This window comes from Dendronephthya gigantea, unplaced genomic scaffold, assembly GCF_004324835.1.
Source record: "Dendronephthya gigantea isolate DGI-Jeju-01 unplaced genomic scaffold, DenGig_1.0 000004F, whole genome shotgun sequence".
Classification (NCBI taxonomy): domain Eukaryota; kingdom Metazoa; phylum Cnidaria; class Anthozoa; order Malacalcyonacea; family Nephtheidae; genus Dendronephthya; species Dendronephthya gigantea.
This window is the reverse complement of record NW_021163014.1, coordinates 1,994,796-2,019,654: the sequence shown is the minus strand read 5'-3', so window position 1 is coordinate 2,019,654 and position 24,859 is coordinate 1,994,796. Positions and strand designations below refer to the sequence as shown.

At 34.5% G+C, this 24,859-nt stretch overlaps 5 protein-coding genes across 6 annotated transcripts; 2 read left to right on the top strand and 3 right to left on the bottom strand.

The window, feature by feature from the left end:
* Nucleotides 1-131: 131 nt before the first annotated feature.
* On the top strand, nt 132-4,137 carry LOC114544842 (fibroblast growth factor receptor 3-like). The gene is made up of 8 exons (XM_028563341.1): nt 132-237; nt 596-760; nt 1,683-1,799; nt 2,018-2,217; nt 2,768-2,893; nt 3,081-3,151; nt 3,714-3,754; nt 4,037-4,137. The coding sequence occupies exons 1-8, from the start codon at nt 132-134 to the stop codon at nt 4,135-4,137; spliced, it is 927 nt and encodes a 308-aa protein (XP_028419142.1).
* A 5,530-nt stretch (nt 4,138-9,667) lies between these two features.
* LOC114544830 lies at nt 9,668-14,328 on the top strand. The gene is made up of 6 exons (XM_028563331.1): nt 9,668-10,024; nt 10,378-10,537; nt 12,148-12,341; nt 12,467-12,611; nt 13,005-13,070; nt 14,066-14,328. Exons 1-6 carry the CDS (start codon nt 9,866-9,868, stop codon nt 14,326-14,328), a joined length of 987 nt encoding a protein of 328 aa, XP_028419132.1. The 5' UTR covers nt 9,668-9,865.
* A 4,011-nt stretch (nt 14,329-18,339) lies between these two features.
* On the bottom strand, nt 18,340-20,400 carry LOC114515644. Of its 2 annotated transcripts, none has more exons than XM_028534943.1 (6): nt 20,312-20,400; nt 20,097-20,165; nt 19,945-20,014; nt 19,776-19,844; nt 19,513-19,700; nt 18,340-19,093 (listed from the first exon to the last, which is right to left on the bottom strand). In XM_028534943.1, exons 1-6 carry the CDS (start codon nt 20,379-20,381, stop codon nt 18,420-18,422), a joined length of 1,140 nt encoding a protein of 379 aa, XP_028390744.1. In that variant the 5' UTR covers nt 20,382-20,400; the 3' UTR covers nt 18,340-18,419. The 2 variants fall into 2 exon arrangements, with proteins under 2 accessions (XP_028390744.1, XP_028390745.1); XM_028534944.1 differs by having other exon boundaries at nt 19,549-19,700.
* A 17-nt stretch (nt 20,401-20,417) lies between these two features.
* LOC114515646 lies at nt 20,418-21,786 on the bottom strand. The gene is made up of 6 exons (XM_028534946.1): nt 21,736-21,786; nt 21,473-21,658; nt 21,242-21,387; nt 21,056-21,164; nt 20,813-20,896; nt 20,418-20,693 (listed from the first exon to the last, which is right to left on the bottom strand). The coding sequence occupies exons 2-6, from the start codon at nt 21,617-21,619 to the stop codon at nt 20,508-20,510; spliced, it is 672 nt and encodes a 223-aa protein (XP_028390747.1). The 5' UTR covers nt 21,620-21,658; nt 21,736-21,786; the 3' UTR covers nt 20,418-20,507.
* A 22-nt stretch (nt 21,787-21,808) lies between these two features.
* LOC114515649 lies at nt 21,809-24,136 on the bottom strand. Its single transcript, XM_028534949.1, has 5 exons — nt 23,471-24,136; nt 23,236-23,344; nt 22,900-23,125; nt 22,040-22,089; nt 21,809-21,819 (listed from the first exon to the last, which is right to left on the bottom strand). The coding sequence occupies exons 1-3, from the start codon at nt 23,957-23,959 to the stop codon at nt 23,058-23,060; spliced, it is 666 nt and encodes a 221-aa protein (XP_028390750.1). The 5' UTR covers nt 23,960-24,136; the 3' UTR covers nt 21,809-21,819; nt 22,040-22,089; nt 22,900-23,057.
* Nucleotides 24,137-24,859: the final 723 nt, after the last annotated feature.

Genomic DNA, 24,859 nt, shown 5'->3' with positions numbered 1-24,859 from the left:
CTCATTAAATATTAATAAAACACATAAGGATTTAATAGTTTTTTGTTTGATAGGAGAATTATATGATAATTATGATTTTGTGGCCATATTCTCAATAGTTAAACAAAACTCGAAAAGCCTCTAAAGACAACATGGACATTCTATTTCCTGAGCACCCCAAAGATGAAGACAGTTCCCCAAGAAGAAGACTTCCATCCATTCGCGAACATAATAGTAAAGAAGAAAAACTGGAGGAAGGCAAGTAATGAAGAATACTGAAAATATACCATTATGTCTCATACAGGAAACAAAGCAAAATTCCACGAAATTGCACCTCTACCGTCAGAGTTGTTAGTTTATTTGAAATTATATAAAAAACAAAGCTTCAGACTATATCATTGTTCCGAGGAACTGGCGCTGTTTAGACATAGTCCTTATGATTTTTGGGTTTTATAATTCGGGGCTTACCCTTGTCGTTACTCGTGGCCCATTTGCTTTGCAAAATAGAACAAAAATTTATATCCTATTCGTATTTTAATGGACACAATTTTTAATTGTGTACATGTATGCTTTAAAAAACGTAAAATGTCGCAATGAAATGACTCCACATTTCTAGAAATCATGTCCTACATTTGTGTTTTGGACGACTGGGAAATCAAAAAGGATGATCTGACGATTCTAAATAAGAAATTAGGTGGAGGATGTTTTGGGGTTGTAAAGAAAGGATTGTACAAAAAGAAAGAGGATGATAAAGAATTTGTGGCTGTTAAAATGCTAAAAGGTAGCTATGCTGTGTAATCATGTTATAAAAGTTTTTACAATTAAGGTGGTACACCACAAAAAGTCATTTGTATAACATACTTTAACATAATTAATATCTTTTTTCTAGAGTCTAGTTCACAGCACAGACATTAGTGTGCCAAGTATGCTTTAGTTGTTTTAAAGCTCAGTCAGTTTATGGTAGAACTGCATGGGGGAGAATTTTTGCCGCAATATACTCAAAATAACGTCAGTAGGTTTACGCAAAAAATTCTTACTTTTTGGACGTGTATCTAAACTACGAAACGACTGCTGAAGCGAACTTAGCACGTGAATGTCAGTGCAGTGAAATAGAATTAGAACAATCATACATTTCTACTTTAACATATTTTCTTATTTCTAATTTTATCAATTAATATGCAAAATTAAATCTTTTTTATATTCGCACAATCATGTTAGCAGAATTCAAACTAATAATGGTGAATGTGAATAAATTTCTAGTTACAAGCCCCCCCCCCACACCCCAGAAACACTTAACGATCTTCCGCTACCCTTGTGGTAACTCTGTCTGGGAAAATAGAAATCAGAATGAATTTTCTGAGATCCAAAAAATAGGGGGAAAACGACGATGCAGACGTCGAAAGAAACGTCCGAATTGACTTTCAGATTGATTTTTAGTCGATTGCAAACTTGAACCCAAATCCAGAAATGCTTAGCTACCGAAAAAAACTCTTCGCGGCCTAGTGTGATATATCAATTCTTTCCATTGGTTTATAATTCGGTACCGCAATGTGCCTTAGGAAAATATCCAACTTTCCATGCTTCACAGGTAGGACTTGCCGTGGAGCAGCGAAAATACGAGTATAAAAGTGCTGTCCCCGTACACTGGAGACGGATATCTTGGAATAGGAATATTTATAATACTATTTTTATATATTTCTAAGACGCACGATCGGGGGCAGACCGCTCGGATCTCTTAATGGAGCTATTTATTTTGAAAGAAGTCAACAAAACTCCACATCCAAATGTCATAAAACTAATTGGAGCATATACCATCGCAGGTATTTCATTGAAAAACTGAATACTGTCATGGTACTAGTTATTTTCACCTTTTCTTACCGTTGACTTGCAAATTATCCAACGTAAATCTGTTTTTATAGCAAATTTGTATTTTTGAAAAATATTCATATGATAATAATTATAGTAATTAACGGCTAATCCTATTGAAAATTACGATTTCAACGATTTCGTGAAGATGAAAATTGTCTTTTTAATGTAGAACCTATCATGGTATTAACAGAGTTTTGCTCGCGTGGGAATCTGCGGTATCTACTAAAAGATAGTCGAGTGTCATTGACTGATGACAATAACGAGGACATATCACAATGCAAAAATGTTTTTTCAACATTAAGCCACAGAAAACTACTTCAGATTGCTGCCGATATAGCATGTGGAATGAAACATTTGGCTGCAAGTCAGGTACGAGTTTGTAATAAACATGCGTTAATTTCTTGCAACGTCATTCATTTGACTTCCACCCTGATTCAATTTTGTGTCGGGAAGCAGGATAAAGTACAAAGCTTTTGATGTTTCGAAGCCGAAGGCTGAGGTTGATAATGACAAACTGAGACTTAATAATTCTTCATATCATGTGAAAACCGAATTCAATAAATGTTTTATTATTCATTTAAAAGAACGAACATTTATTCCTCAAAGTTGCTGAACTTTTCACTTGAGGAAGGCATTGTGTTGATGTCTTCGCCATTCGTGTGACGTCAAACGTGTTGGATACGACTATTTATCACACTAAAAAAAGTCGTATGACACGTTATGACGTTGGATATGACGATTTCACACATGGCTATTAGCCAATCACAAACTGTGAATTATTTTAAATAAATAATAATCTGTGTTATTTTCTACTTCGTGCTTTGTTTCGAGCATTGTGAATAGTATTTCTGTTACCAAAACGTTGACCAAATAAATGCTGGATTTCAATTCATTACTGATAATTACTTGGTGCAATTAGTTTGTTCATAGGGATCTCGCAGCAAGGAACATTCTCATTTCAGCCAACTATGAGGCGAAAGTGTCTGATTTCGGTTTGGCCAGGCCGATCACTGGGGTCGAACAAATGTATGTCAAGTCAAACAGAGTACGTAATCTTAACATCGTTGTTTGTTTGACTATTGATCGTGATTCATACCTGGGTTTTTCTAAACGGAGATCTCGCCTAGGAATGACTTTTGGAAAAGAACTACACTCTAGAAACGTTTTTCAGGCTTTTGGTATGCAATGTGTACAGGCATATTTTTAGCTTTCTGTTCTAATTTTTTTTTCAGAATTTATTACCTGTGAAATGGATGGCAGTTGAATCACTTACACAAGGAATATTTCGAACTTCAAGTGATGTGTGAGTATTGTATATGACCAGAAATGAAACTTCACTAAATATCGGCCATATATGGAGAGCGATGAAATACTGGTAATACCGAGTGTATTATTAAATAATAAGGACGTCTTGAACATGCCTCTGGTCTTACGTCATCAGGAACGTGTCAAATTGTTGAATGGAATACTACAATTCCTGGCTCATCTGCATGCAACATGAAAATAGGCAACAACTGCGCCCATGCAGCACTGGTTCCACAACTTATTGCTGTTTTAATAGTTGGTGTAAAACCAGCCTAATCCATCGACGATGTTTGATCGGATTAGGGTCAAGACGGAAACCGGCATGTACGTGGGAGGAATATGGTTTATATTATTCTGCACATAGCGCACATGCAAATATCTCACAGTAATATTTCAATGCTTCTTTAAATAGTAATTATATAATTTCCTAGTCGTGTAGATAGGTGTCGTTGTTTTCCTGTCGCATGACTCTAACGTCCCTCAGAGCTAGACCGTTACAGCTGCAAAACTCTGGTGTATAAGAAAAACCTTTTTTCTCTTTTGTGTTTGTTTTTTTAAAGGTGGGCATACGGTATTGTACTCTGGGAAATCACAACATTAGGTATACTATGCATGTTTATTATATATTAATTTACAGGGTGACTCGTGTACACATCATGACACGTACACCACGTCGAAATGCGCGAACAATCACTGAATTTTAGGCAAACAGTCATGATGCTGTCTGACCTTTGATGACTGTCCACAGCAACGTAATGATTCATAAATGCAGTTTAGAAAGAGTTCAAACTGAATCACTGGTGAAATAATTGGCCTATAAAAGATTGAGAGCTGAGAGAGTCAGTACTTGATATTGATTTTTTTTTATATGAAACCGTTTCAGGGAAGGAGCCATACCCCGATATCTCCCCATTCGATACATTCGCCTTTGTCACATCAGGAAATCGTATGGAGCGACCTCCTCATTGCTCAGAAGAACTGTAAGTTGCAAGTATTGTAGGTTTAAATACTCGATATTTATAATTTTTCAGTTTAACTTTTTAATTTCCAATGATTTACTAGCGAATGTAAATTGAACGCCGAAACAACACCTTTTCGACAACCACTTATGTACTTCTGTCTGTAGCATATAATCGCTGACAATTCCGCTCTAATACATTTCAAGGTATGGCATAATGAGAAAATGTTGGGAAAACGATCAGAAAGACAGGCCATCATTTGAAGAAGTCCATGAAGAAGTCAAGGAAATGTTGGATGAGACCGATGACGTAAGATACATATTTGTAATAAAACTTCGTTTTTCATTTTCTTTGAAAGGAATTATTGATTATTGCTCTCCAAATTTTTTTGGACAAAATCAGTCATATTGCACTCAAACTGCACCTTTATACTCCTGTATCCATGCAGATCACTCATGCAATCAGTTGGTCCGAAAGAATGTTTCTAATTATGTACTGGTTTGATCCTTATTTGTCTAATAAGATGGTCTTTATTGAAATTTTCAAGTTAAATTATTGTTTTTTCTCTAAAGAATCACGGGGTGTATTTATATACAGTATTTAATATTACACACGTGTAAAAGCAAATAGAATTTTGTTTCATCTATATTCATGCAAAACACAATTTTCATTTTTATGCAGCGAATGTATATAAATGTGGTTGAGATGGACGAGGAGAGTCGCAAAGAATTGAAAGTTCTAGAAGATCGCAGGATCAGTGTTGAAAGCATGAAAGACTTACGTTATACCGAAGGATAGAAGAAATTACAAGATATTGTAGTATATAATCGTACTTGTTAGAATGATGGATCGACTCATATAATTGGTTTTCAGATCACTAATTCTATAATGCTGAACGAACGGACTTATATTCGCAAAAGTGCATAAAATATATGTTTCCTTACCTATAGTGCAATTTTATTTTGTGAAAGCAGTGAGGACATCTGGGTAACGAAAACTGGAATATAGATTATCTTCAGTGTACAATGATACATGCAATTTTTAAGATTAACGTCAAACTGAAGCTACTATTTAACTTATATCATGTTGTTTTATTTGGATATAATTATATTTTACCACGCATATTGTAGTTTATACACATTAGTATACGGGTATGTTTTATGTATAACCCCAAGAAAGAGTTGTATTATAACACGAACCTTAATAAAGTCTGTTGTCAAGTCTAGCGAAACCAATTCCGTGTATACGGGAATTTCGTCCCTGTTTACACTACGGATATCCAATTCGCCTAACATACACATTTCGTTTTCCTTAAATTAAGAAGCAATGACTTGTATGTAGCAAATGGTTTTTCTACTTTTTTAGCATCTAACATTTTTCAATCTCTGACAAAAAATTCTTGATTGCCTTTGCTACTAAATTTGACCTGCTTCGAAGTATAGTGTCAACGATGCCTCGCAGCCTTTGAAATGCAATTAACATTGCTTGTCAAGAATCGCGCCCCCTCGTTATTAAAGAACTTTTAATGTTCGTATACTTCCCACGATCAATAAATTAATAAAGGATCTCTTCTATACAAGATGCATGTCTACATATATGAAGGATGTCTACGTCAGAAATTTAATTTAGTGTTCATATAAGCTAAGCATACAAGCCCTGCCCTAAAAAGTTGGATCGTCACTAGCGCACAAAAACCTTTGTTTTTCGGAAAATAATGCAATGGATCCCCCGTTTTTAGCTCGCCTGCACTTTAGTGCAAGAGAGCTATTGCTATAGTCTTGGCGTCCGCGTCCCCGTCCCCGTCCCCGTCCGCGTCCCCGTCCCCGTCCACACTACATGATAAGTAGAATGTTAAAATGCCACTTTTATTTTCCCATTATTTTCAACTTATCTACTTAAGGAGTCTATTTGTTGCAAAAAAAACATTTACCAGGGGGGAGTGAACATTATACAACAAAATATAATGATAAGGTCAATGTTAAAATGCTATATTTTTTTTCTATACTTTGGCTTTACATCAGAGGAATCATTATCAATATAAGTCATCAATATGCATTGTGACTATTTATTGCCATTTGGTACACATTTATACAATAATAAAGAGAGTTTTGCTCAAAATTATCAAATGATAAGGTGAATGTTAAGCTAATTAGCATAATGATAAGGTCAATGTTAAGATGTTATATTTTTTAAATATTTCGGCTTTGCATCAGAAGATTCATCATAGATATAGCTCATCGAATATGTCTTGTGACTATATGGTGACATTTTGTACACATTTACACAAAAATAATGGGAATTTTGTTCAAAATTATCAAATGATAAGGTGAATGTTAAGCTAATTAGCATAATGATAAGGTCAATGTTAAGATGCTATATTTTTTAAATATTATCATGGCTTTACATCAGAGGAATCATCATAAATACAAGTCATCAATATGCATTGTGACTATTCAGTGCCATTTGGTACACATTTATACAATAATAAAGAGAGCTTTGCTCAAAATTATCAAATGATAAGGCAAATGTTAAGCTTATTAGCATCATATGATAAGGTCAATGTTAGAGTTATCCAGAGTTATCACGCTCATTACGATTTTCAGGGCTATTGTGTAGCCCTGTTTTTTTTAGTTCAAAGTTGTAGCTGAATCATATTTAACGAAACTATTTGTACAACCCTAAGCTAAATGAGAAACCTTTAAATATTTTCACCTGTATGCTACGTCCATTTGTTTGTATTGTACACGTACAATTATAAATTATGAGATTGTGTTGTGACATGCCGTATCAAAATTCAATCGCTTAATATAGAAATCATTTAGGGAGTGAAAATATATAAAACATAGTGCAACGTTAAAGTTTGCAATGCAATGCATGTGACATATATTTGCATATTATTTATGTAGAAACACATGCAAATATATTATTAAAGCCAGTTAAATTGTAGACAGGACCTTTAAAATACCTATAAGATTTATGTACATACTTTTTCGTTGTTTGATGCATAATCCTTTTTTGTGTAGATATAAAAATCCAATCTTGTTTATTTCATAAAGCTAGGCGCACACACGAAGATTTTAGTCTGCCGATTCCTGTCTAGATTGTCTATATGGATGTTTTCATCAAAATGTGGCGACTGGCGATCTATACACGCGCGAGGCGCGTGCGCCGCGAGAAGGAAAACATGTCTGGGCAAGGGCTGCCTATATGTCTAAACCTGAATGGACCAACTACCGTAAAATCGTTGTGTGTGCGCCCGTCTTAAAGCAGGGACTTTTGCCTGGTCCGTTAACTTACCTGTTGATATCACGTGCGCGGATTGCGAGAAACGGAAGAAATATTGGTCACAAATAAAACTAATGTAATTCCGAGGCCAGTTTTGGCCAGTAATTCTGAGGTCACAACTAATATCTGAAGTTTGTGCTTAATATTACCTTCCAACGCGGATTTTAGCCTTGTAATTTGTAATAAAAAGATCGGTAATTTGTGCTTCATACAGATACCTTTCATACAGAGTTTAGCCTTATTCTAGACAAACAGTGCAGGCGAGCGTTAGGTGATTTCAGCACCTCTCTGGTTAAATTTTAAACCAGGCTTTGCTTTATGTGCCTTTATAATATAAGTATGATATAATGAGCAATTTGATTGGCTACCGCGCGTGCATTGTGAGGCCATAATGCACGCTTCTGGCTTTTGAAGTTTTTGTTGCTAAGCAACATCTTAAATAACATGTAAGGAGAATTTCATTATTGATCAAATAAATAAATTTTGTTGTTGCCCTATAATTTCTTCTTATATTCGGCTATTATACTCGGCTACGCCTCGTGTTTTACAAGCTTCTCTCGTATTCTCTCAACATCCCCCCATCGTGCATTATTACACCATAAAGGCACGCGACTCGTTTTTTAATTCTTAAATATTAATTCTTTTCATTGAGAAAAGTGAATATTTCGACAGATCTACTAAATTTATAAAGGGTCCTGTCCAGCTTGTCAGCCCAATAGCTGTTAACTAAGCGCAATCCAGTATGAATCATGCAATAGTACAAAATAGTACAAATAAAACTGTGCGAGGACCTTTCCCTTTATACTCATTGCTGAGTCAATACGTATATATGCTGCTAATTCGAAAAAAATTGCCTTCTGTGAATTGTGAACCCATGTGCAATTAAGACTTATTAATATTATAATAATTATTATTATTAAACTTTTATTACTAATCATATCAACGATTGGGTCATAAATTGCTCTTAAATTGGTATAATAATGTTTTCTATTAGGAGTGTCACATCGGATTTTGCTATAGATTTAGCCGTAATTCTAAATACTTACGCCAATAAATTTTGTTAATGCTGGTCAATCAGAAAATTATTTCGATCGGATTTGGTGGAACGATTTACGGTAATACAGACGTTAGACTTTAAACTTGGTGAGAAAAGGATTTTCAAATATTCAAGAAAATAAATTATGTCTTGCACAAAAGGTTTGAAGCTTGCACACAGTAAAAACGAATCGTCTGAATTAATAACCTTGTGTATACTTAAACCATTTCACAGCGATCACATGTGTATGATTAGCTGTCAAAAGATTGCAGTCTGCAGAATGCGTATTATGAAGAAAAATCGAACTTTTTTAAAATATTCAAAAGGTTTCTCTTTCATAGCGGTATAGAAATGCACAATTGTGAACCATGCAGCGATTAGATTTTCTGGTCAATTGAAACGTCGTAATTAAACACCAATTTCTGCAGCGTCATTTCGAGTCCTCCATACCGTCGTAATTATGGCCTACGAAGCTAAATTTTTTCTGCTGTAAATTATCTATTAATATAAAAAATACATATTAAATAATCTCCGAAATTTAATCGTCTTTGATATTTATAGGCGTAGCTAGTTCTCGCGCATATCGCGCAATCATCGGTGATCGCTATCGGCAATAACTGACGACGAATGACGTGTTATAGCTTATATAGGCATCAGGATGTAATATTTTTGAACAATAAACAATATAATGACGTAGGAATTCTAACATTACAGGGATTTCGGAGCTGCTGAAGTGAACATTTCTGATGTATTCCTATTGGCTATTATGATAACGATAAGATTAATTGTAAAACCGCATGTAGTGATTATTGTTATAGGTTGACAAAATTCGACATCTTTACGTCTGCGCCTCTCATGTCTCTTATTTGAATCACGCGAGAAAGTGTTTCTAGACACACCGTGAACCATCCTTAGATCTCGAGCTTCATACGAGCGAGAAAAGTTCTGCGTTAAATTACTCTTACCAACTCCATGAAAGTATTCCTTCGGACAGGAGATTGCGCTCAGGTAAAACAAAATTATTCCCGAGCCGGTGCAGAGCACCGTGCGAGGGTACTAATTCCGCCCGGAGATTAGGAATTACACCCGGAACCCGGGAGAACATAGCGGAATCCAAAGTCGCCCAAATGTCATGGACGTTCCAGTGAACTCAATACAACTGGAACGATAACTCCGCCGCCATCTCACCCGTTCCGCGTGTTCTAAATCACATATATTGAGAATTCTAAGTTTTAGAACATCGGATATATGTGACATGGGATGATCATCTGAGCCATCTAACGCGTTCGCTGTTTGCTGTACTGGGAACGAGTTATTTTGTAAGCGCACAATTAGCATGCATATACGAGCGTGTATACATTCTCACGCGCATTCTTGCCCACTGTATATTGCGCTTACCTCTTGGACTCGTCAAAATTTCTAAATATTGCTGATGGCCACTAATTTTAGAAGCTACAAGAATTTGACGGATGATCAAAAGATCATTCTTAGGGCGTTTTATGACAATGGAATGAACACGACGGCAAAACATATGCAGGAAATAATACTGAGAGCTGCTGAACAAGCTGGGGCAACCTACGACCAAGTAAAGGTATGTACTTCCAAAATACCTTAAAATATATAAATATAGGATGCCTTGTATTGATTGGAACTTGACATGAAGTTCAAAGTATGTATATGAGCCAAAATTGTTATTAGACATTTGCGATTTTGACGTCTAAATAAATAATTTGCATTTTCAAAATGGCGACTGAAAGTTTATAAACTAATAAAGGCTTTATAAAGTTTATAAGGACTGTCACTGTTGTCAGTATTATGTGAACCAAGAGTCAGATACTTTATCTTTGGCGTTTTTAAATTTCCGAGTATTATACATATAGTACCACCTGGGTAGGTGTAAAGTTGTAAACTGTATTTCACAGTTGATACTGAAATTTTGTGTAGAAATGGATTGGAAATGAAAAAAGGAAGAGAAAGCTAGGTGAAAGTAGGACAGAAGAAAACAAGCATGAAGATTCAGATGACAATGTACTAAGAATAGGTCCTCCACTTAAAAGAGTAGCATCTGGCTACAACATATTTTCATCAAGCATGCTAAGTTCAGGTAAATATTAAATGCTTCCTTATCATCAGCAAAAATGTCATATACCCTTATCCATCCTTTATTTAACGCTCCTCCAGCAGTTTCTGCCCTCTAGCAACCCTCCCCTCACAGGCCTCAAAATAATGTTGGTCGTTATTCCATTATGTCTGATTAACTATGTATAAAAGTTACCAGTCGTGAATGCTTTGATAATGCTTTGATCAACTGTTAACATTTTTAAGTTATTACAAAATACTGTTGTTATAAAATTCAAATTACTGTTGTTATAAAATAACAGCTTGTTGCTTTTTGTTAAATGTCATTAATTGCATTATTGTAGGTACCCAGCTAGTCTAATACATCTTATATATGAAAAATATTGTTTCTACTACATAGCTTTTTAATCAATTGTTTTTGCTTTTTTACTCTGATCACAAGTATGTCCAGTAAGTGAGTGAATCTGCCAGTGAACCTGCAAAATTTTATCTGTCAATAAACAGTGACTGGTGCCTATTTTTTGGGCCTGCCCTCTCAGAAACCATCAGAAAGATATAAGCCTTAAAGCCCTACAGTACAACATCTACCAGTATTTACCAGTGAAATCTAAGAGTGTCTTATCCAGACCAGAAGTTACAAAGACAGTTGTATAGTACTAAAATCATTCATGCTATTATGATGTTTACAATGAAGAAATGCAGTTTAAAATCACTTGCACTTGATTGAATCACTAGTACAAATTATTAGAGCCTTCAGTTACAAAAGGTTTCTGAATTTGACTTGTGCATGTTCACACTTTGCATCAAATGTTTGTGGAAAGTGATTGAAAATTGGCTGTTCTGTAAATCACTATCCTTGGCTCAATTACAAAAATTCATGTTATATTGCAATTTGTTCTGTATTGCATTCTTTCACTGTTGCCTGATATGAAAAATATCTTTCTGACTTTCAAATTCCAGAAAGGACTCTTCAAATTCCTCTAATGGTTTTGGTAACACATAGCCCCACACTTTAGATATAGTAGGTAGTTAAGGTATGTAATATAGGCCCCTGGGGGCTAAATTGAGAAAATATGGTACCTTGAAATATAGAATGATTCTTGAATAAATGTCATAAATGTTATTTATTATTCAGCAGAACAAGAACCATATGTGCATATTCCTACTCATAGTTTTCTGTGACTTTGTCTGCAATTTTTCATTAACCCCTGGAGGGGACATGGAGGCTTAAACATTTACAGCTTTTTGCAATCAGTTGGAGTACCTTCCTCAACGATTCTCAAACTTTTAATGTTCGGCTAGAATTTGAACCCATGCCACTGGCTTTTGTATAAACAAATTATACACTCCATCACATAAAAAATATGACAAATTTCCTGGAATAACAAGACTAGTATATGCCAAAGTTCAAACACTTTTATTTAATATGATACTCACAGAACATAATTTTATTTGTTATTGAGTTTTGCTTACCAAAATTTAGCAGTCAACTGGCTGTTTTATCTGCCATACAAGGAGTCAGGCTGCAATTCTAAGTATAATCTGTTTTATACCTCTAATTTATGTATGTGTCCCCTGCATCTGTTTAAAATAACAATGAAGTTAATGTATATGTTTAACTGCATTATGTTATAGACTTGTGCAAGGCTATTGATTCAAAATCGGAGAAAATGAGATTTGTTTCGTCACAATGGCAAGCTCTTAGTGCTGAAGAAAAGAATGATTGGAAGAGCAAAGCCAAGCAGGTTGACAGAATACGTCCACTAGAACTGGGAGAAGACGAAAGACGAAAACACATTGCCAAGACAAAAAAAAATCTCATGAAAGAGGTATGTAAAGTAGATGAAGAATAAGGAATATGGTCAATTAATTCACTGCTTGCATTGCTTCTCAAGATGGTGAGGAGACCCAAGTGGTAAATTTCAATTCAATTTATGAAGACTTTTTTTTAAAGATTTCTTATCTGGAAAACCTGGGATGCGAGGTGGCTGTTGTGATGATAGAACCAAGTGGGAACATCAATCAGCATGGTTCAAACAAAGGTGTTCAGTTTCTCATGCAAAACGAAGCAGTGGCAATAAAGTTCATGGAATTCTTTGGTAATTTATTAAAATGTACTGTAGATTAATTTAGCTTATGCCTATCAGACAATAGTGACTCCAAACAAAATAGGCGTTTTACCAATTCAGAAATTCAATTTTATACATAATAATCAATTTTCAATTTTATTAAAATGTTGAAACATTCAAATTCCTACTTTATTAAAAGTTGACATGTAGAAGCCCAGTAATATACGGTAATTTACGGTAATTTATTAAGTTTGTACCTTACAATTTTAAATACAATGCAATGGAGCATTTGGAAAATTGATTGACTATATTACCTGGAGTTTCCAGTGTGTTTTGTTTGTACTACTTTTGTTGATACTGTATTGTTGGTGTCATAGTTGTTGTAGTGTACATGTAGTAAAGTAGTCAACATTAATTCCACAGATCGCCCGGCGGAAGACAAACAACATACCCGTGCCGATGTCCAGAATCTGTTCAACGAGAAATATAGTAAGTGTTTTGTATAAACCACACTTATTTCCAAAATAATGATCGCTTGTGTGAGAGAGGATTGCCTACACGTGTGTACTGCTTGTAGATTGATATCTTACCATGGCTTTTAATTATTTATTTTGTATTGATGAACTAAAATATAGCTAATTTATAATTTATATGTTTAAGGGACTTTTGTTTGGTCATAATGGAGTAGTAAATACAATCATTGACAAAAATATTGTGACGAGCCGTCGCCCCCCCCCCCTCCCTCAACCACACCCTTCCCACACACCTCCCTCACCAACACTTCCAAATCAATGTTGCCTGGATGAAAATGCTAGAGTATATCGCAGGCAAGATGCGCTAAGGCTTCAACATAACAATTCAACATTGATTTGGGGGAGGGGGGTTATTTGAGCAGCAATACTGTCGGCAAAGTTATTTTATATACTGTAAATTACAAGCACTTTTGTTGAACATTACAGCGAAATTTTTCAATGATTGTACATTATATTGTGATGATTTCTTTCACTGCAAAATAACTCACACACTTTGAATTTACATCACATGAACTATCCAATGGTTGAAAGTACATTGGTAGAATTGGTATTATTAATATCCATTATATGGAATGATTGCGGTACAATAACAAGACATTAGTTACATAATTGGAAGTAGAAAGAAACTATGGAAGAATTAAATAAACTAGAAATAAAAACTATACAAAATAATTATTTTAAGGAAAACTGTAAACAATCGATTTGAAGTTCTAGGCCTATTTGACTTTGGTAGTTTCTGAACTTTTTACACTTTTAATAACTTTATATAATGATAGATTAATATTTTTTAATTGTAAAAATAGCCTTTTGTAAATTTATGATGTAATTTAACCTGTCGGTTACATTATACAGGTAAATCTGTCAGGTACATACATGTACATCATCAACTTGTTAACAGATTGCAATAATCGGAAAGACTTACAAAACCTTCCGTCTCTTATTTTACTTTAGGTGAAGCATGTGGGATTCCTGGCAGTAGAGTTCCTTACAAAAAAGGTGGTTTTACAGTTACTGGACTGCCTGAAGGAATTATTTTTAAGAAGCCGCTCAATTATGGAAGTGATCAGATAAAGAAAGTAATGATGAATGCGGAAGAAATTATCTTTCACATCACACGAGAACGAAACATAAACGATTCAAAACTAACCCATGACCCACTGGCTAGTACATCTGTACCATCAGACATTCAGAACTTGCTTTCTAAAAATTATTGAGAAGGAACTGATACCTGAAGTCGTTTCTGGCAAGTATTCAATAGAAGAAAAAGATTTGGAGGTTAAGGATTTGCAAATTACCGAACAAGAATTTCAACATCTCACTACCAGGTTTCGAAAGTACTTCACTGAAGATGGCTGGAATTCCCTGAAAGGAAACTATGAAAGTGCTTGTAACCATGAGGGTTACATAATACCAGTCTATACCGAGTCGGATAAACCGTACTGGCTGTTCTATTATCCTGGAAAAATATCCAATTTGCTAAGTCTGGAACCAAATGCCGAAGTTTGGGGCTACTGGTTGAATCAGACAAAAGAGCAATGGCAGTATGAGTTAATATTTTCAAATAAGAAAATGTCAATCAATGCCATTAACATCATTAGCGTCCAAGAAAATGGTTCATCTGAACCAATTCTTCTCAGACGAAAGATCGTTCTAAAGAGAAGGAGTCAAGTTGTTGTGTGCCAATCATTCCATGATCATTGCGTGTTTGGAATTATGGATATGTGTGAATAAGTTTTAATAGTTATTGTTGCATTGAAACTATATCTGACTGCGTTCATTCACTCTATTAAAGGCTTATTACGTTACATTTGCATTTGTGTTTGTAATGATTCGTCAACGCACCTTGACCTTGTCATCATCAGTCATCTGGACACATGCATAATGACATGCATTTAATTAAAAGTTCACCTGCAATAGAGCGTATTTTTGAAATGTGAAGTCATCAAATTATTTTGCCTTATCTATTTGAAAGCTGTTACCTCAAAAAGTTTCCGACAAAAATTCTATCACATTGCCCGCTATTTCTTTCGGCTGCTAGAATGTATTAATTTATGTGCAAACCGGACCAAACCAACAACTGCAGTCTAATGGAATCCTGGTAGTCGCATTTTCCGTTACCAACTATGAAAGGTGTACATGCATGGTTTGAAAAGGCCCCTTTAGTTTCAAATTAGAACAGATCTCATGTTACACTACGATGTTTATATCCATCTAAAATAGGTTCTTACCCAGGAACTGCCCGCCTGTATTCTAAAAGCTCACTAACACTCAAACTCATTGAGTGGGAGATCTTAATCTTCTCATAACGTTTCAATGGCGGTATTTCCAGCCGAACAGGGGCTTGATTTTCAGTGATTTACCTTATATCTTTCCATCTGTTCAGAAAAAAACTTTCTCATTGATCAGCATTAACGAAATTTATATGTCACACTCGATGAGTATGAGTGTGAGTGAGCTTTTTGAATACAGGCGTAAGTCTCTTCTAGTTCACGTCCAATCATCATGAATTTCTCAATAACTCACAGTTCTTTGCTTTAGTTCTCTATTTGTGCAAAACCATCTCATAATGATGTTCAATTACTGTAGAGAGTTAAAATTTCAGATCAATTGAGAGATTGGAAGTGTACGATGAAAAAATAGGCTTAGCTTTTCTAACTTAGGTGTAATTATAAGGTGTCAGAGCAGATCATGCGTAATTGAATTCAAACTTCACGAAGGAATTACTGCTTGAAACTTTGCACAACTATTTGTATCACAAAAATTCTACACAGTTAAAATTTCAGCTCAATTGAGCGATTGGAAGTAGGCGATGAAAGAATAGGCTCAGCTTTTCTAACTTAGGGGTGTAATTAATATAGGGTGTCAGAGCAGATCATGCGTGCTTGAATTCTAACTTCACGAAGGAATTACTGCTTGAAACTTTGCACAATTATTCGTATCACAAAAAATTCTGCACAGTTAAAATTTCAGCTCAATTGAGAGAATGGAAGTGCGCGATGAAAGAATAGGCTCAGCTTTTCTAACTTAGGGGTGTAATTAATATAGGGTGTCAGAGCAGATCATGCGTGATTGAATTCAAACTTCACGAAGGAATTACTGCTTGAAACTTTGCACAATTATTCGTATCACAAAAGATGATACACAGTTAAAATTTCAGATCAATTGAGAGATTGGAAGTGTACGATGAAAAATAGGCTTAGCTTTTCTAACTTAGTGTAATTATAGGGTGTCAGAGCAGATCATGCGTGATTGAATTCAAACTTCACGAAGGAATTACTGCTTGAAACTTTGCACAACTATTTGTATCACAAAAAATTCTGCACAGTTAAAATTTCAGCTCAATTGAGAGAATGGAAGTGCGCGATGAAAGAATAGGCTCAGCTTTTCTAACTTAGGGGTGTAATTAATATAGGGTGTCAGAGCAGATCATGCGTGCTTGAATTATAACTTCACGAAGGAATTACTGTTTGAAACTTTGCACAATTATTCGTATCACAGAAGATGATACACAGTTAAAATTTCAGATCAATTGAGAGATTGGAAGTGTACGATGAAAAAATAGGCTTAGCTTTTCTAACTTAAGTGTAATTATAGGGTGTCAGAGCAGATCATGCGTGATTGAATTCAAACTTCACGAAGGAATTACTGCTTGAAACTTTGCACAACTATTTGTATCACAAAAAATTCTGAACAGTTAAAATTTCAGCTCAATTGAGAGAATGGAAGTGCGCGATGAAAGAATAGGCTCAGCTTTTCTAACTTAGGGGTGTAATTAATATAGGGTGTCAGAGCAGATCATGCGTGCTTGAATTATAACTTCACGAAGGAATTACTGTTTGAAACTTTGCACAATTATTCGTATCACAGAAGATGATACACAGTTAAAATTTCAGATCAATTGAGAGATTGGAAGTGTACGATGAAAAAATAGGCTTAGCTTTTCTAACTTAAGTGTAATTATAGGGTGTCAGAGCAGATCATGCGTGATTGAATTCAAACTTCACGAAGGAATTACTGCTTGAAACTTTGCACAACTATTTGTATCACAAAAAATTCTGCACAGTTAAAATTTCAGCTCAATTGAGAGAATGGAAGTGCGCGATGAAAGAATAGGCTCAGCTTTTCTAACTTAGGGGTGTAATTAATATAGGGTGTCAGAGCAGATCATGCGTGCTTGAATTATAACTTCACGAAGGAATTACTGCTTGAAACTTTGCACAACTATTTGTATCACAAAAAATTATACACAGTTAAAATTTCAGATCAATTGAGAGAATGGAAGTGCGCGATGAAAAAAATAGGCTTAGCTTTTCTAACTTAGGTGCAATTATAGGGTGTCAGAGCAGATCATGCGTGATTGAACTCAAACTTCACGAAGTAATTATTGTTTGAAACTTTGCACATCTATTCTTATCACCAAAAATGATACACAGTTGAATCAACATAATAATTACTTCAAATTTAATTATAATAACTTGTAGGTACACCACGTAAGTATTAAATACTGCAAAGCTTTCGGTCCGTTAACCCGGACCTTCATCAGTGCAATTACTTGAATACACGTTTGCGCGTCACTTAAATATCATGTTAGTCGTGATTAGTTTGCTCGCGCTATTAATTAAACGGTTTCATTTAATTAAGTTCTAATTAATGCGCGCGCCCTAGACAAGTATTTGACGGTTAACGGACCGAAAGCTTTGCAGTATTTAATACTTACGTGGTGTACCTACAAGTTATTATAATTACTAAAGTCGCCATGCAATCATACAAGAAAATTATTACTTCAAATTTCTTAATTAATTTAACTTGTAGGTACCCCACGTAAGTATTTAACACTGCATTAAACTTGCTGTATTTTAAAAATACTTAGGTGGTGCACTTACACAAGCTAATTTAATTATTGATGTCACCAAGCAAACATACAAGAATATTATTCAAATTTCTTTTTATTTAAAAAAACAACAGAGCTATATTCACCAACAAGAGACTATCACTTCAAACACAGTGAATTTTGAGCAATGAGGATGCAGGAAAAATCAATAGTCACCTGGAAATTTATACTAAAGCGTAATATGCGAGGGACAAATTATTTCAATTGTTTTAATAATTTAATTTAATATTTGTTGTTATATAATTTTTTAATTTTTCTTTTAATAAATTAAAACATGCATGTTTCCACACATTAGACGGAGACTATGCTTGTGCACTAAAAATAAATCAGATTGTATAGACAAGATATATAATTAAAAAACCTATTATGTACATCAAACATCATGCAAAATGATACAGAGAGCTTTGCATTTATTTAGAAATCCATTTCAGATTCATCTTCAACCTCGTCATCTGAACTGTCTAAAATTGACAATATCTCATCGTCCTGTTCTTCACTCTGTTCCCTTTGGTCATCTAGTTGATCCAAGTTCTCGAAAACGTGTTTGGTAGAGGGCATGGTGCTTTCATGACTCCATTCGATTTTTGGAATGGACGATGATACATTATCTGGTAGGTGATTGCCAAACGTTGCACCAAGAACAATTAGTTTGTTTTCCTCTTCCAGAATCTTTCTTTGAAGTATGCACCGAATTCCTCGAATGAGTACGGTTGATGACGAGTCATTGTTGTCCTTCAGCCATTCTAAAAAACTTGACTTTTGGGTTTGGTGATACGTAACAAGCCTACACATTTCAGTTTTCAAATAACTTGTTTCCTCCTTGCATCTTTCGATGAAATTATGCAAATCTATTGCGCTTTTCTTCACAGAATATGGAACTTGATCCTCACTCAAAGTGCTTTCTCTGAAATCCTTATATAGGTCGGATTCTGGATCTTTTACCTTGTCAAACTCTAGCTCTTCTGGCAACCCAGTTACATTGTCTTTCCAAGCAGCAAGGCTAGCGTTGTACTTTTCAACAACTACTTTAGCAGAATTCGTCCTTTGTGTTATCTGCTTAGAAACTTTCTCTGCAATTGCTTGGCCGTCTATTAATCGATAAAAAAACACAAACGAATGAGTCATGTCAAACTTAGAGTGGGAATTCCCATTTTAAATTAAAGCTCATCATTACAAATGAAAGTAATGTCGATTCATAGGATACGGCACACCGTGAATAAACATGTTGAAAACTTAAAACAGTTTTACCATTGCAGTATTAGCATACGAACTTCAACTTCCATTATAACATATGACTACTAAAGGGGTCGTACGCGTCTACGCGACGCAAGCCTTTTTAATGTTTACATTATTTTGTTTTGCCTTCATTTTGAATAAAAGGCAGTTTATATTGAATCACTAGTCCGCTTAATTGATAATTATATGGTGCCAACCTAAACTAAACAACCAAGCATAATTCTTGGATCATCAAACGATCACAATTTGAGTTATAGCAAAAAAAAAATACCTGCATATTTTCGCTTCAAATTTAATAAGAACATACGTTCGACTGCAAGTGAGTATAATTTTTCTAATGCTTGGTTTCGCCTATCCCGAAGAACAGACAATGCTGCCACGTTGAATTTCTCCTCGCCCATTCTCCATCTTGGGTGAACCTTGTAGCTTTTTTCAATTCCCATGACAATTTTTAAAATCCTGAAGTTACATAAAGGTATATATGACTTTTAACACCAAAAACAATTCTATTCGGTCGCTAGTTCCAATACTTACGCTTTCTTCCTCTTTACAAGCTCGTTTATGGTTTCATGATTTTCAGCTTCTGTTGAAGCAATGCCTTGTCTGTAGCATACCATTATAAGTATTAGAAAATATTTTGTTAATTAAAAATAAATGAACAATCAGCCAGGAAATGCACAAAATATATCATTATCAGTCTAACCTCAGTTCCTGCAAGAAAACTAAGTTCTGTACGTATTTAGCCTCCCACGACATGGGCGATGGTTTTCTCTCTACAACATAACAGTTATGATAATATTACACATCTTGTTACAAATGAACACGGTATTTCCTTACGTTATAATTGGTACATACTGCCTCTCATTAACAACATATTCTCTTCTGCTTTCATCCAAGAGTTAATTACATCAGTACCATAGGAAACTGAAATTGAAAGACTTTTCTATTATAACGTAATTCGACCTATGACAGCACTATGATACTAACACTTACATTGAAATTTTCCGCATATACAAAAGCCTCATCCAATAACTGTTTAATACTATCAAATGTTAGATAAGATGTTCTACCTTTTAAATCTGAAAAGATCTCCTCCAACTGTACTACTGAGTTTTCCATTAGTTTCTTTGTTTTTTGCATTTTAGACAACAATGCCGGACCTGTGGGGAAAAATCAAGCATTGAATTACAAATATATAGTCGCAAAAAAATTACCAATACTGTAATGATATTGGTGGCATAAATCCACCAAGGCAGAAATATTCAACTAGCCAAACTGTAGAAGACAATGTCTTGCATGGTGAAGAAGCGCATCTGTTAATACGTCAACCCTTCGACCAGCTGTCATTTCCTTTGTCATTGATGAAAATCCTCTGAGGTAAGACCAAAGTCTTTCAATTCCTTCACCGTCAGTAAGGCCAAATCCCTCCTTTCTTCTAGGACCAAAAGCAACCTACATTTCGGGAAAATTCTGAGATAAATAACAACATGCGACATACTGCATTACTGCACCTAAGAATGACAATTAAATTTTTGATAACAAAACCGACAACTTCTAAACCATATATTGACCTGGCAAGAAGATTTATGTCCATATGCATGGAAAACAGGAATTGCCAAGTCAATGCGTCCAAGAATGGTATGCTCTTCGTTTTTCTATCAAAAATAAAATATATATGCAAATGGATATTGAAATTCATATATAATAATATTCAATACATGTAAAATTGCACATGAGATTACATCTCCAAATGACAGAACTTTACTTCTTCTTAGAATTTAAACTGTAATCAGGCAGCTATGCCTATACCTTACCTTTAGGTGGGCAGACAAAGTACATGCAATGTCATACATTATTTTAACATCAGTATCCTCATCATAATGACACAGAAGCTTTTTAACCTCATACACTGAATATGCTATCCTAAAATATACAGTATGTTGCACTAAATTACTATCAACATGTACACTTGCACTTTAATTTGATGACTGTTTGCTCACCTTTCTCCATGTTTGATACTCATAAATCCCCTTGGGTATTCATGTCTGCATACTCTACCAAACACTCCCTTCTCGTCAAAAAGCTTATTTCTTCCTTTGGATCGTAACATGTTACTAACCTCACCAGATTTAAATTCATTGCAATCCTAGGAAAAACAGTGGATTCTTTTATAATAATGATAATATTCAACAAAACTACTTTTTACAGTACAATCACCAGTAACCACTTACAGTAGGGGCTTGCTTTGCCTTCTTTGAGTTGTCATCAACAAAGCTATCGACATCATCCTGATTGGCAAAAAATGTACCATTGTGTCTGGCAGGTAAAAGATTCGCACCAGCAGACTTTTTTCTCACAAGCCCAAAACATCCATCCATGCACTCAATGGCAACATTCTTGTCAGTATCAGTTTCACTCTACAAAATTATCACAATATGTTAAATACAAAAAGGAGAATGTGACATAAAAAAAAAATACCTGTGGAGTTCTATACCTGCAAAGGACATAACGGGCAAACATTGTCAGGTTTTTGTTGCAAGACAAATTGTTTTATTGTTTTGAACAAATTTGGTGATATCTACATAAATAAAATATTATTGTTGGTATTGTAAATATATATATATATATATATATATATATATTATATAATATATATATATATATATATATTATAAATATATATATATATATATAGAATTGAAGTTTAAAATTTATCATAAAAAGTTGCAAAAACAATAAAATAAAATATTTGACAAGAACAGTACTGTGTCATGCAGTTAACCAAAATACGCCCCTACCTAAATTCATCAAAAGAATCATCATTCAATATTTTATAGAGATTCTTAACCTTAGAAAACCAAAAAAAATATATAATGTATGAATAAATTTATTTATCTATGGTATATAATTAAAGTGTACCATATATGACATAACATTGATTATTTTATAACACAAAAGAAATCTTTAATATGTTTCACATGTATATATAACTTATTTTCTAGTTTCTCACTTCATTTCATGGTTTGCTAACGAGACATTCCAATTTGTGTGATATGTAAATAAGTGTATATTTGCACGTCCACTAATTATGAAATTTTAAACTTCGCTCGGAACATGAGTATCTGCACTCTGTAGACTTTATAGTTACTGTATACTAGTTAGCTGGCAACCAAACTAACATCATAATTAGTAGGCAAATATAATTTAATGTCTTATATATCAAACAAATTGAAATATCTCATTAAAGCTGGAATCAATAATATGTAATAAATTATAGTTATTTTCTTTATCTATTTAATGCCCATGGCATGACTCTAGTATTTTACTCTGGCTAACCCTATATGATTTTACTTGTCCAATGGAGATTCCAAGCATCAAAGTGTTAATAAAACAGTCAAGTTATTGTCATTTAGAGCATTTAGAGTTTATATAGTTAATCCCATGTCATTTTCACACAGATAAATATTACACAGTATATAATAATTTATACTTGGTATGCAGTATGCTATATTATTATTATATTTTAATCAAGAATTGTCTATTTAGAAAATATATAAACATAAAGTATTTGGAAAGGTTAGGTGTCAAGAATTTGTTCTGAATGATGTTGAAATAGCATGGAATTACTCAGCTTCAAATGTATAACAAAATAACATACCCAAACAGGAAGCATATTGGACTTATTGAGGCCCAACACATCACAAAATTTCTTTAACGATACATGGCATTCCAATAGAAGTGTCTCAGCAAGTGTAACCAACTTAAAATGAAATGCAACCTGAGGTCTAACAGCTGATCCTGGCCATAATTGGAACTTTACAAGCTAAGTGTAACTGCAGCATCTTCACAGTTACAAAAGTTGATCCATTTCAAGTGTTGATGCCCTAATAAAAATGCACCAAAGGAGAAACTTACAGAACTTTTCTCACAATTATTTTAGGACTGAAAACAAACTTGAATACAGTTATCAAATCCACAGTACCAATAAACCCACCTTTTTCATCAATACAAATAATGTTTTGTGCTTGTGCAGTTGGACAATTTCTTTGGTGATCAAGAGTCAAAACACCATGATTAACAAATAAAGGAACAAAACAACCATCCTGAGAAAATAAGCAACATTAATTTTTAAACAGTTGGGTCTGGGGTAGGGTCAGTTCTGAATATGTAATATACATATAAAAGATATTGAAATATGTTATATTTTACGCCAAAAACATCACACGCACCTTGAAAATTTCAAGTAGGTGAAAGACGTTGCGTTGTTCGTGGATAGTTTTCGCGCAGTTGATGCAAAACAACTGTCTAGGACCACAATCCACGCAGCGACAAACAGCGAAGTTGTTATGGCACTCGATGCACATTATACTTTCGTCACAAAAAGCTTCTTCCTCAATGCGTGCTTGCAAAAGAGACCCCCTCACATCTTCCCAACTGTGATACTCTTTTACCCGGCGCAAGTGATATCGTGAAAGACTAGAAAAAGCTTGGTCATCACTTTCATGGCTGCTATTTATATCGTCGATATTTGAACCATCAACATGTTCTTCTTCCATTCCCGTTGTGAAAGACTTCTGCTTACTCGAACTTGACTCCTGAGAAATCTTGCAATAGTTCTTTGAATTTAAACGCACATGTCTTGTAGTTTTTTTTCCCTTTGTTGACTGCGTATTAACGCGAATTTTGCATGCCTTAAAACGCTTGCAAGAATCCGCCATTTTGGCGAACTTCTATTTAGAATTTATAATACGCAATAATAACAAATAGCTCGTTCCCAGTACAGCAAACAGCGAACGTGTTAGATGGCTCAGATGATCATCCCATGTCACATATATCCGATGTTCTAAAACTTAGAATTCTCATTATATGTGATTTAGAACACGCGGAACGGGTGGCCATCTTGAAGCCAGACTGATGGCCGCCATTGCACGTCACGGGTCGAAATCCCTCCCCCTTTTCGTTGCATGATTTCTCATACCTTAAACTAACAATCGAAATTAAATAAAGTCTAGAAAGCTTCAACCTTATCTGGTCTTTAGTAAAAAAACACTTTCTAGGCAGGAAATGAATTTTAGGGATTATTTTATTCCTGTTGAAAGTTTAACTTTTTTCGGCGCGTTTAAACTTACGCAATATTTACGATACGGGATTGTTACCTCGAAAGTTTCCGCCCTAAATGGACGTAAATCACTACCAACTTTATTTGACATAAATTTCAAGCTTGGAAATTGATGCTGTCGGACGGAAAAGGTCTTTATGTGGTTATTTTTGGGGAAAAATAAAAAACCATACTAAATTTGACTCGACCCAATCCTTTTTTAGAGATCCAGAGTGTAAACAAAGCGAAATATTTACGATAATATTTTAAAATTGCAGTGAAAAATAGCTGTTTTTCGACATGGTTATGAAAAATAAACATGCCCATTTCTTGTGTAATTTCATGCTGTGAAAGTAAGCAAAAATCAGTGAAAAAGAAACGAAAAAATCCAGGCAGCAATGAAAAAAAGGTTGCATTTCACAGGTAAAGTTTGCAATTAAAAATAAATACAGACTTTTAATGACAAAATTTAGGCACAAATATCTGTGCACTTTAGCAATTGTATGAATACAGAAACCAT

Excerpts from the sequence above, each read along its gene's own strand:
- LOC114515644 (XM_028534943.1), bottom strand. The coding sequence starts at position 20,381 with ATGCAAAAAACAAAGAAACTAATGGAAAACTCAGTAGTACAGTTGGAG. Across the intron at positions 19,701-19,775 it reads CTTGTAAAGAGGAAGAAAGC|GATTTTAAAAATTGTCATGG; the intron begins GTAAGTATTGGA and ends ATGTAACTTCAG. Across the intron at positions 19,094-19,512 it reads TTTGAAGCGAAAATATGCAG|ACGGCCAAGCAATTGCAGAG; the intron begins GTATTTTTTTTT and ends ATCGATTAATAG.
- LOC114544830 (XM_028563331.1), top strand. The coding sequence starts at position 9,866 with ATGGCCACTAATTTTAGAAGCTACAAGAATTTGACGGATGATCAAAAG. Across the intron at positions 12,342-12,466 it reads AAAAAAATCTCATGAAAGAG|ATTTCTTATCTGGAAAACCT; the intron begins GTATGTAAAGTA and ends TTTTTTTTAAAG. Across the intron at positions 13,071-14,065 it reads TCTGTTCAACGAGAAATATA|GTGAAGCATGTGGGATTCCT; the intron begins GTAAGTGTTTTG and ends ATTTTACTTTAG.
- LOC114515646 (XM_028534946.1), bottom strand. The coding sequence starts at position 21,619 with ATGGATGGATGTTTTGGGCTTGTGAGAAAAAAGTCTGCTGGTGCGAAT. Across the intron at positions 21,165-21,241 it reads AGTATCAAACATGGAGAAAG|GATAGCATATTCAGTGTATG; the intron begins GTGAGCAAACAG and ends TGTATATTTTAG. Across the intron at positions 20,897-21,055 it reads CTTTGTCTGCCCACCTAAAG|AAAAACGAAGAGCATACCAT; the intron begins GTAAGGTATAGG and ends TATTTTTGATAG.
- LOC114544842 (XM_028563341.1), top strand. The coding sequence starts at position 132 with ATGGACATTCTATTTCCTGAGCACCCCAAAGATGAAGACAGTTCCCCA. Across the intron at positions 238-595 it reads AGAAGAAAAACTGGAGGAAG|AAATCATGTCCTACATTTGT; the intron begins GCAAGTAATGAA and ends CCACATTTCTAG. Across the intron at positions 3,152-3,713 it reads TTTCGAACTTCAAGTGATGT|GTGGGCATACGGTATTGTAC; the intron begins GTGAGTATTGTA and ends GTTTTTTTAAAG.
- LOC114515649 (XM_028534949.1), bottom strand. The coding sequence starts at position 23,959 with ATGGCGGATTCTTGCAAGCGTTTTAAGGCATGCAAAATTCGCGTTAAT. Across the intron at positions 23,345-23,470 it reads ACCTACTTGAAATTTTCAAG|GATGGTTGTTTTGTTCCTTT; the intron begins GTGCGTGTGATG and ends TTATTTTCTCAG. Across the intron at positions 23,126-23,235 it reads TATTTGTATTGATGAAAAAG|GGCATCAACACTTGAAATGG; the intron begins GTGGGTTTATTG and ends CATTTTTATTAG.